The sequence below is a fragment of the Bubalus kerabau genome, chromosome 1, assembly GCF_029407905.1.
Source record: "Bubalus kerabau isolate K-KA32 ecotype Philippines breed swamp buffalo chromosome 1, PCC_UOA_SB_1v2, whole genome shotgun sequence".
Classification (NCBI taxonomy): domain Eukaryota; kingdom Metazoa; phylum Chordata; class Mammalia; order Artiodactyla; family Bovidae; genus Bubalus; species Bubalus kerabau.
In genome coordinates this window covers 14,410,436-14,421,893 of record NC_073624.1, presented here as the reverse complement: position 1 = coordinate 14,421,893, position 11,458 = coordinate 14,410,436, and the positions used below count along the sequence as shown (strand labels likewise).

Below are 11,458 nucleotides of genomic sequence, written 5' to 3'. Positions count from 1 at the left end.
CGCATCCGGTCCGCCCGAACTGAGATTGTGTTTCGCCGCTTCACTTTCGTCACGAGAGTTTACTCTGCGCCGTCTCCAAAATGCACAATAATAGTATAAATACATCTTCCGACACTTTTTAAATGATTAAAAATAGGTAGGATGGAACAAGGGAACATTTCGACGGAGGAATTTTCCACGAGGTGCCAGGAAAGAGGCAAATAATTGGAAGAATCAGCCGTAGCGGATCTTCCAGCTGTAAAAACAAGGCAGCAGTCAGCTGATGGGCCCAGTGCCAAGGCCGATGGTCAGGACCCGTACTGTGGACAGCTGGGAACTCGGAACAAGAGGAGGTGAGCTCGCGACCGGAGCGAGGAAGCTTCCTCGGGCTGGAACCCTCGAGTCGGGGGGCTGTTCCCTCACTCGGCTGAGACTTCTCGGCCCGACAGTCTGCCCTCCCTTCCCTGACTCACTCAAGCCTCCGAACCTCCATTCTGTTGGCTGAATGAGTTCGGTCCAGCTCTCCTCTTCCAATCCCATTGTTGTATGGAAATCTTCCTTGATTTCAGCACTGGGGAGGGTCCAGGTGCCTCAGTGGTAAAAGAATCCGCCTGCCAACGCAGGAGACCCCGGATTGATCCCTGTTGGGGGAGATCCCCTGGAGGAGGAAACGGCAACCCACTCCAGTATTCTTGCCTGGAGAATCCAATGGACAGAGGAGCCGGCCGGTTACCGTCCCTGGGGTTGCAAAGAGTGGAGTACGACTGAGCACACCCATGCACGCAGGCAGTAATAACAAACCGGAGCGAGATAACCAAAGTATCAATTTTTTGAGACACAATTCTAAAGAATGAAGCAACTGAAACCAGAGGTAGTGCTTTTTGTTTGCCTAGAATATTGACTCTAAACAAAAGGAGACCATGCGCCCACATTTAATTAATTTTCAGTTCCCTGAAAAATATTCCTTTACTGCCTCTGTCTGCCTCATGTGTACTTAGCAGCCTTTGGTTTTTTTAAAAAACTGATATGTTCTTATATAAAAGCTTCTTTCTTTATTAGTTTTACCAGCTTCCATTTACTGGTCATGTTATGTTTACCAGATGCTTCGTATTTATTATTTGATGAAGCATGAAGACAGTCCGACAAGTTAAAAGGCTTCCTGGGGCATATCTAATCTGAGACAAGGCCAAGGAAAGAAGAGCAGTAAGCGTGCTCTAGGCAAAGGAAAAACATTCAGAAAGATTGGAAGTGGATAGAGAGGTTTGGTATTGAAAGAGGTTCAGTATGACTGAAAATAAAGTTTGTCAGTTTGTGTGTTGGAGAGGAGGGGGTTCAGCTCCCCAAAGAAGAGTCTGGAGGTATAAGCAGGGACGAGAAACTGTTAAGGAATTTGTATTGTATCCCAAAAGCAATGGAATATCGTAGAAGCAGATAATCAGCATGACCAGATATGCACTTGAAAAAGATTACTCTGACTTCAGTGTAGAGAATAGTGTGAAAGCTGATTTGATGGGGGAATGCCTAGGAACAGGACTCCTGTTTGGGAGCTAATAAGGAAATCTTCAATTGATGTGTTCTTTCTGACTAGATTTTTTCTTTCCCAGTAGTTGTCTACTTTGCTTTGTGGTCTATCCTGTACATTTTCTGTATGTTTTCTCCCCATATAGAAATCTTTCCAGCACCGTCTCCCTTCCCTCCACCCCTCAATCAGATCTTACGCCCACAGTCTCTAAGGTCTTCAAGATGCCTCCATCCCTGATCTGTTTCTTTGACTTTATATTCACCAACTATTTCATGCACTATATCTGGCTACCATGCATCTCTTCCAAAGAATCCTGTCTGTTCTTCTCTACATGATCCTTACCGATTCGTGAGAACTCCGCCTAGGAATCTTGGCTTCCCAGGTGGTTCAGTGGTAAAGAACCCACCTGCAGTGCAGGAGATGGGAGTTCGATCCCTGGGTCAGGAAGATCCCTTGCAGGAGGGATTGGCAACCCACTCCAATATTCTTGCCGGGAAAACCCCATGGACAGAGAGAGGAGCGTGGTGGACTATAGTCCATGGGGTTGCAAAGAATCAGACATGACTAAGAGACTGAGCACCCTGCCTAGGAATGCTAAATGGGCAGTTTTTTTCATGTATGAAGTTGAAGAGAGACTTTTCATTTAAAAAGAAGCACTTTGTTTTCATCATGAAAACATCCCTACTTTTATGAAGGGATAAAAGTAGGAAAAAAGAATGATCAGCTGAGTGTCACACAAATAAAATCTCTGAGTGGGGAGCCATCTTAAAAGTGGCTTTTTGTGACTCCATGGACTGTAGCTCACCAGGCTTCTCTGTCAGTGGGATTCTCCAGGCAAGAATATTGGAGTGGGTTGCCATTTCTTTCTCCAGGGGATCTTCCTGACCCAGGATTGAACCTGGGTCTCCTGCATTGCAGGTAGATTCTCTACCATCTGAGCTATAGGGAAGTCCAGAAGTGGCTTAGCAATAAGGAAACATTGTAAGTTTTTTTGGACTTATAACCGGCTGAATTTTTTGTTGTTAGTTTTCTAGAATCCTGCTAAAGATGAAAAAAAACAGAGAAAGATTCTGCAACCAAGAGAGGGAATTTGTGTATAAATTCAAAGTTGGAAGTCAGTGCTTTGAACTGAGGGTACCCCTCAAATTTCCTGTTCAAGAGAATGCCAGTCATTTACATGGACGTCTAATGCTGCTGCACAACTTACCATGCTTTATAGAAAAAGGTGAGGACTGATTTTTTGAAAATATCACTTTGTTATTTTCTTTTGGTCTCCGTCATTAGAAGTTTCGTGTTAGCATAAACCTGAGAAGCACTGGAAACAACCACAAAATGTGAAGCTTTCAAGAATAAAAAGGTTCCCCAGATCTTTCTCCTATTGAATTTTCTAACCTCTTCATGTAGCTAGATGGATTCATAAGGCATGTTGGCTGTCATTGGTTATGTGCTCAATGTTTTGCTCTTTTAACAATCTGGTCCTCAGTTTCTGAGATGTCATGGAAGAGAAAGGGGTACCTATCTTTCAATAATCTTTGCTCACCTAAATTAGTTCCATAGAGTCATCTGTATTATGCCATTTTAAAAGGTCTACATTCTGTCTACAGAGAAGGGAAAATGTTTTACTTAAGAATATGTTGGATCATAGAAGATCAGAGATACAAGGGAACATGGCAACTTTCTAGCATAATCTCATCATACAAATAAGGAAACTGGTGCCTAGAAAGGTTAAATAATTTGCCCAAGGCAGTAGTTCTCAAAAATTGTTCCGCAAGCAGCATCACTTGGGAACCTGTTTGAAGTGTGTATTCTTGGGCTCCACTGCATTCACTTTGAATCAGAAACTCTAGGACTGAGATGCAGCGTCTATTCCAGTGAGCCCCCCAGGCAGCTCTGATGCGTCCTAACAACTGAGACTCTCTGGTCTGGAGTTACAGACGTGTCAGAACCAAGACCAGACCGCAGGTATCCTGGTTTCTGTCTCACTGCTCTTTATTCTGTCTTTTCCTTTTTTTTTTTAAGCAGCAAGTATGTATTATCTTGCTACCATTACTGTGGTTCAGGGATCCAAGTGCAACTTAGATGGGTGCCTCTGGCTCAGGCTTTCTCATGGGACTCCAGCCAAACTGTCAGTCAGGACTCCAGAGTCTCATCTGAAGGCTCTACTAGCACAAGATCATCTCCAAGGTCACTTGTGAGGCTGTTCTCAGGCCTTATGGGGCCTCTTCATAGGGTCACCTCCACACCTGCAGCTGGTCTCCCCCAGGGCCAGCAACCTGAAAGAGGGAGGGAGCAAGGAAGTGCCCAAGATGAAAGCCATGGTCTTCTCATCCTCAAAGCAGTCTTTAGTGTGTCTGAAGTTGGAATTGTAGATCATCTGAAATAAATCAGTTTTAATATGCTGATCACTCAAGTTCTATTTCAGGTTCGAAGAATGTAACAATATATGGCCTTCCCACGTAGCTTAGTGGGTAAAGAATCTGCCTGCAAGGCAGGAAACACAAGAGATTCAAGGTTCAATCCCCGGGTCAGGAAGATTCCCTGGAGAAGGGCATGGCAACCCACCCCAGCATTCTTGCCTGGAGAATCCCATGGACAGAAGAGCCTGGCGGGCTACAGTCCATGGAGTGGGGTCACAAAGAGTTCAACACAACTGAAGCAACTGAATGCACACACACACAATAATATCCTTGAAAGTTATATAGGAAACTCATTTAAATACAGAAAGCTTCATACCCTCTCTCTGTAGAAGGTCTTTATGTGCTTTTCTCTACTCGGTTTCAGATGAGGACTTCAGAAATTAATGTTTTTAATTAGTATCAGGGTTATATTACATAAGAGTTAAGAATTTTGACCATTCAGTAATCTCGGGTTGTAAAGAAAAATAAGTGTGAGATTAGTTGAATGATCCTCTAAGCTGAATTTATCTTAGTTAGACATGCTCTTTTTTTTTTTTTTTTTTTTAATTTTATTTTATTTTTAAACTTTACATAACTGTATTAGATTTGCCAAATATCAAAATGAATCCGCCACAGGTTTACATGTGGGTATAAGCTTGACAGGAGTGTCACACTGGAATGCTTAGCCAGGTAAAATGTTCCCAATTTATGTCTACCAATGGTGGTATTTGTTATCGATATTACAGACTTAAAAGAAGCTCTGAGCCAGTTTATCGAAGAAGAATCTCTCAGAGATTATGACAGAGAGGCCGAAGCCGCCCTGGAAGCTGTGAAGTCAGGTGAAGTTGACCTCCATCAGCTGGCAAGCACATGGGCCAAAGCCTATGCAGAGGTATGAAAATAGATAAGACCCTAAATTTCAGGGGTGTTCTGGACTCTGATGTGTTTGTTTGGGTTTTTTTCTTACAGTTTTATTGAGATGTTGGGAATGTAGTTGGCATATGACACTGCATGAGTTTAAGGTGTACAGCATGATGATTTGACATACATACATCAGGGAATGGTTATCACAACAAATTTACTAAACATCTGTCATCTCATACAGACACAGAGTTAAAGAAATAGAAAGTAAAATGTTTTCTCTTGTGCTGAGGATTTGTTCTCTTACCTTTCATGTGGACCGTACAGCAGTGTTCATTATGTTTATCACATCGCACACAACATGCCTAGTACTTATTATAACTGGAAGCTTGTGTCTTTTGACTGCCTTCATCCCATTTCCGCTTCCTCCACGCCCAGTCTGAAGTAACACAAATCTGATCGCTTTTTCTGTGTGTGTGTTTGTTCCTGAAGCAGAATGACGAGGGTGTTTAAATGGCCAGGGTAGCACTGAAGCGTCTGTAGAATCTCCTGTTCTCTGTGTACAGAGAGTTACTCCGTAATATGCACCCTGTGTCGGCGCTTGTGTGCTTCCTTCTGGGTACCAAGGTGAGCACACAGGACGCAGTGCTTCCTGTAATGTTCTTGTAAAATGACACGCTGCTTTTGTATTTCTACCCAGCATAGGGTGGCCAGATTTAGTCATTAAAAATACAGGCCACCCATTTAGCTTAGAATTTCAGGGACTTCCCTGGTGGTCCAGTGGTTAAGAATCTGTGCTTCCAATGCAGGGGCTTGTGGGTTTGATCCCTGGTTAGGGAACTGAGATCCCACATGCTATGTGGTGTGGCCCTAAATAAATAAACAAACTAGAATTTCAGATAAACAATGAATTTTTTCATATGAGTATATCCCACATATACATGGAGCATGCTTATGTTAAAAAATTATTCATTGCTCAATGGAGTAGCCCAGGGTAGACTGAGAAGACACCTGGACAGAATCTTGACTAGATCCTTTATTGTAATTGTCTGTTGACCTACCTGTATCTCTGGCTTATCTGAATATCCACCTGGAAACGTTTGCCTTCTTCTCTTTTATTAACTAGTAACCAGCACAGGGAGCTTCCTCAGTGGCTCAGAGGTAAGGCATCCACCTGCCAATGCAGGGGACATGGGTTCAATCCCTGGGCCAGGAAGATCCCCTGGAGAAGGAAATGGCAATCCACTCCAGTATTCTTGCCTGGAGAATCCCATGGACAGAGGAGACTGGCAGGCCACAGTCCATGGGGTCGCAAAAGAGTTGGTCACAACTTAGCAAGTAAACAACAATACATCCAGCAACAAGCTTGCAAATAACAGGGTTTGGTCTGGACTTCTGTGATTTTTCTGCTGCGGCTCCCCAGAGCCTGACTGCAGGTGGAGCTAGAGGAATACAATGTAGTTTTGTTAGGTGGGCAAGGAGGATGTGGGCAAGACAGTGATTGACTGTAAGCTTTATCAGGAAGAAAGGGCAGTGAGAGGGAGCCAACAGCTCAGATAGTGGAGATTGTGAAGCGGAGGTCCTGGTGAGGCTGCAGAACCAGTTGCCTGGGAGCTGCTGAACGAGAAGTTTCGGTTGGAGTTTGTAATCAGTGACTGAGTGTTTGAATTTTAGTGGCTGAGCTGTTCCCAGGGAGGATATGGAATGAGTGTCAGGCAAAGGGGAGAACTTATTAAAAATACAGCGTTGAGGGACACTGGAAGGCAGGGCCTTAGTGAATCATCCACCAGGACATCCAAGTGGCCCAGGCTGGTCTCAGGATGTGGGACAGGGAGGAAGTGTGTAAACTCTCTGCCAGAGTTCTAGTTGACTGAGGGTGAGTAAGAATTCTGTTGGGTGCATCTCGTGTAGTAAGACGCTTCTCCCTATTCACAAGTCTCACTCCAGCCTGAGTTGTAAACTGAGGCTTGCCAGTTACATAATGAGCTGATCTGACCTTGTGGGGTTACTGAATGTCTGGTGTTAAGTATGGCCAAGCAGGTCCCTCGGATTTGACCTTGGCTCCTTCTTACACAACTTCAGCCCAAGCCTGGAGTGAATTTGGAACAGAGCCTAAGTCACATAGACTGGTTATAATTCCTAGAGGGATGCTGGGTCTAGGGATACATAGAAGTTATCAGAGCGTGGTCCGGGTTTGCAGAGTTGCGGGGCAGATGAAATCCACCGTCTACATTCGGCTGATTCTCTTAATAAGTCTCCCCTCCTGACCTGGAGTGGATCCAAGTGTAAGTGAAAGGGAACAAGGAGAAGAGTTTACCTGATTGTCCCGGTTCAGAATACCTGTTTCCATGATTTATCCGTTTGTTGTATGTAAGGGGAATTATTATTTTGAGTCCTATCATAGATTCCTGTTCGGGGTATTTTCGTTGGTAAGAAAAGGGAAGAATTTAGATTGTTCTCTTTTACAGGTGTCTAGTTGCAAAGATCAAAAATAGAAAAAATGTTGAAATCTTTGTGTAATTTCCTCTTTGCCATTGTGTTGTATCTTTGGCGGGGGACTTCGGAGCGTGTCAGTTTTCCGCCGCTGTCAGGCGCTGTGTGTCTGATGTGTTGTCATGGCACGCGTCTGGGGCCAGGCATCTGTCTCCCCAGATGTGCTTGTGTGTGCGCACTCAGGGTGTCTCTTTTCTGCTTCTGCGTGTTTCTGGGTGTTTTGTTTGTTTGCTTCTCAGTGTTTATGCAGTCCCTTTATCATTTTGATAACTATTGTTTTCATACATTTAATTGAGGGGACTTACATTTTATGAAGAAAACAATACCTGAGTTCAAAGTAAGAAAGTTTTGCCTGTATATCTTGATGTAAAATCCTATGAATGAATTGGGTTATCAAGGGCAATGTTATTACATAGGTAAGCTCATTCTCTAAATATATAGCCTACAAAACCTTTTTTAGCAATATATTTTTAATAATGAAAAGCTTTTTTTCTGATGATATAATTACTATACGCAAGTTATTCTTTTACACAGCACATTAGAATACAAAGGAAGGTACTTAAAAATCCTGCTCTGCTACAAACAGCCCCTTCAAATGTGTGTGTGTGTGTGTGTGTGTGTGTGTTTTATGGAAATGAGAGCTTACTTATTACCCTTTCTTTTTTTTATTTTGAAATTAATGGACACTTCCTATCCCTTACTCCACATTAACACCTTCCCCTTATCCCTGCTTGCAGGTAACCCACATTGACAACTGAGTTCACTTCTTTCCGTATTTTTTGTGTATGCTCAGATAATCCTATGTAACCTAGAAACACATAAATAGAGGGCCTTTCTGTCCTTTGATGTACCGAAATGGAATCATAGTATACTCACTTCTCTAGTAGTGTGTTAATTAAGAGCACTGCATCAGGATTTAAGAATGTCTGGTCCCATCTTGCAGACCACGCTAGAGCACGCGAGGCCTGAGGAGCCCAGCTGGGATGAAGACTTCGCGGATGTGTACCATGACCTCATCCATTCTCCAGCCTCTGAAACTCTCCTAAACTTGGAACACAACTACTTCGTCAGTATCTCTGAACTCATTGGCGAAAGAGACGTGGAGCTGAAAAAGTTACGGGAGAGGTACTTCCTAGTTCTTGCATTACCATAATTAAATGTTACATCGTCAAATAATGATGGGCTACAGAACAGCGTGTTCTCTCTCTCTCTTTTTTTTTTAATAAAACTGAAAAATAGAATAGAAAATCATCTTCAACATTAGAAAGTAATTTTCTTGTGTGCTTCGATCTCTCATTTCACCTGGGCAGGTAAGGGTCTCCTAGTTTATAGAACTCCTCAAGGGATTTACCTAAACGAATTCTGATGGCTCTATCTACTCTTAGTTCTGATGGAGGAAGAACTTATCTCTTCTGAAGGTCAGCTCTGTTCCAGGCCCTGTGCAAAGTGCTTTGGATGCTGTCTTCATTCAGGCCATTAAGAAAAAAACACACACAGACTGGATGGCTTAAACAGCAGAAATTGATCTCCTACAGTCTGGAGGCTGGGTTGTCCAAGGTCAAGGTGCCAGCAGACTCAGTGTCTGGTGATGACCCACCGCCTGGCTTGTAGCCAGTGCCTTCCTGACGTTGCTTCCTTAGCCTTTCCTCCATGCACGCTTCTGGTATGTTGCTTGTAGACAAAGAACAGTAGCACCCCTTCTTCCAGACTAATTGCATCATGAGGATGCCAACCTCTGGAGCTTACCTCACCCTAATTGCCTCCCAAAGGCCCCACCTCCACATAACATCACAGTGAAGGTTAGGGTTTCAACATTTGTATTCTGGGGGGCCACGAACATGCAGTCCTTAACAGATGCCCTGTCTCATTTGATCCACAACCCTACTGTTACTGCCCTAGTTTGGATGGATTTCCTCTAGTTCTTTATTTCATATCCAATAATATTGTCCACAGACTTCCCAGGTGGCTCTGTGAATAAAGAATCTGCCTGCAATGCAGGAGACTCAGGAGATTTGTCGGATTGATCCCTGGGTCAGGAAGATCCCCTAGTGGAGGACATGGCAACCCACTCCAGTATTCATTCTTACCTGGAGAACCCCATGGACAGAGGACCCTGGTGGCCTACAGTCCATTAGGTCGCAAAGAGTCAGACACAACTGAAGCAACTAAGCATGCACGCATGGAATACTGTGAACATACTTTAAAATAAGCATGAAATACAGATTAGATTTTTCAAAATATGATGCTAGTTACCCAACACTAATTACCTTCTGTTGAACTTCATTTGTTTGATTTTTTTTTTCCCACTGGGGCTTCAGATAATACAATCTTCCTCTCATTCTGAATCTGTTCTCAGGTCTCAGGTTTTCTGGGCCTACACTCGTTCTACCTGTTTCAATTCAGTTCAGTTCAGTTGCTCAGTCGTGTCCGACTCTTTGCGACCCCATGAATCGCAGCACGCCAGGCCTCCCTGTCCATCACCAACTCCCAGAGTTTACTCAAACTCATGTCCATCAAGTTGGTGATGCCATCCAGCCATCTCATCCTCTCTCGTCCCCTTCTCCTCCTGCCCCCAATCCCTTCCAGCATCAGACTCTTTTCCAATGAGTCAACTCTTCGCATGAGGTGGCCAAAGTATTGGAGTTTCAGCTTTAGCATCAGTCCTTCCAGTGAACACCCAGGACTGATCTCCTTTAGAATGGACTGGTTGGATCTCCATGCAGTCCAAGGGACTCTCAGGAGTCTTCTCCAACCTGTTTAGGGATATTAAAAAATGCGCAGCTCGGCATCTGCAGTTCATGTCAGTGGCTGTCACTTGCTCCTGCTTTCAGTCAGCAGCTGAGTTGCTCTGAGCTGTGGTCCTCTTTGCTGCCTGCTCACTCCACCTCCCAGAAAATTTCATCTCTGGCCATCACTGTTCTATAATTGTTCTTTTTTCTGAGTTGGAAGAAGGTTCTTATTCCACTTAACCCTTCAGTTTTTTTGGAAACTGCATTAAGTTACTAATTATCTGCATTTACTGGTACTTTATATATATATTTTTCTGTTACAGTATAGTTTTTCAATAGGGATTTGTTTTGGTTTATGTTATTTTTCGAAATGTCCTTTGGCCAGACTTCTTGACGGGGCTTTGTTTGCCCACCCCCAAACATACAGATAATAATGGAATGCATTTGGGGCTTCCCTGGACGTCCAGTGGTTGAAACGTCACCTTCAAATGCAGGGGGTGCAGGTGGATCCGTGGTTGGGGAGCTAAGATCTCAACATGCCTCATGGCCAAAAAACCAAAACATAAAACACATAACTATTGTAACAAGTTCAATAAAGACTTTAAAAATGTTTGCAAACATTTATTTTAAGAACAGTTTCATAGTTTTTCACGTGTCCAAACTGTCAGCTTAATAAATAAAAATAAACCATGTTCTCTTCAAGGCAGGTAATATTTTTGCAAAGTTGAATCGTATAACTAATAGTAAGTTGGAATTCATTAGTGGAAGTTCACCCAAAATTTTGGTGTTTAATTCATTTATCTAATTGTGAGTAGAAGTGACGCATTATCTCATCTCTCCTTTCATTTTAATCCCATTTTACATCTTTAAAAGAATTTGTCTCAATACAACATCAACACAGTTATAATGATCTTTTTTCATAAACGTCTTCAAGATAACGTACAGGTTGTCAGAATCATCATGACAGACATCCTGAGCCACTACATAGTATTTCATATAATAAATTTTTCTTTCATCTTAACCGTAGAAATAAATGTTGTATCATTAACTGTACTTGCACTTCTAACACATTTAGGGTAAAATAAATGTTCCTGAAGTTTTATTTGTTGAATTGTTATTTATTAATTTTCTTTTTCCTGATTGAAAATTTCCTTCTTTTTAGCAAACCAGATTCAAGATAGTTCTTTGAAACTTTAAAGTGGCAGTGATACTTTTTATCCACTAGAGGGAACATGTGTAATGTAAAATATTAATATATTGTATCAAAGTTTGTAATTATAAATGCTTAGCAGTTATTTCTGTTTTAAATAAAAATCTTACTTGCAAGCATTATCTTCACCTGACCTCTAGTAATTATTAAAAAATTAGTGGGGTCACCTGCATTATCATTAAGTGGGAATTAAGTAGTACTGAATATTTGATACCAGAAGGTATACATTGAGATGTATAAAAATATAACATACGAATGAGTTTCATTT

At 42.4% G+C, this 11,458-nt stretch overlaps 1 protein-coding gene across 1 annotated transcript in view; it reads left to right on the top strand.

Annotated features, from left to right (window-relative positions):
* The first annotated feature begins 10 nt into the window (after positions 1-10).
* The window catches only part of FERRY3 (FERRY endosomal RAB5 effector complex subunit 3), a 47,563-nt gene continuing 36,115 nt past the window's right edge, over positions 11-11,458 (top strand). The window contains exons 1-4 of the mRNA XM_055568793.1: positions 11-332; positions 2,528-2,726; positions 4,644-4,789; positions 8,195-8,376. Of these exons, the coding sequence (XP_055424768.1) occupies positions 2,549-2,726; positions 4,644-4,789; positions 8,195-8,376 (506 nt within the window). The 5' untranslated portion in view covers positions 11-332; positions 2,528-2,548. The remainder of the gene's footprint in view (positions 333-2,527; positions 2,727-4,643; positions 4,790-8,194; positions 8,377-11,458) is intronic.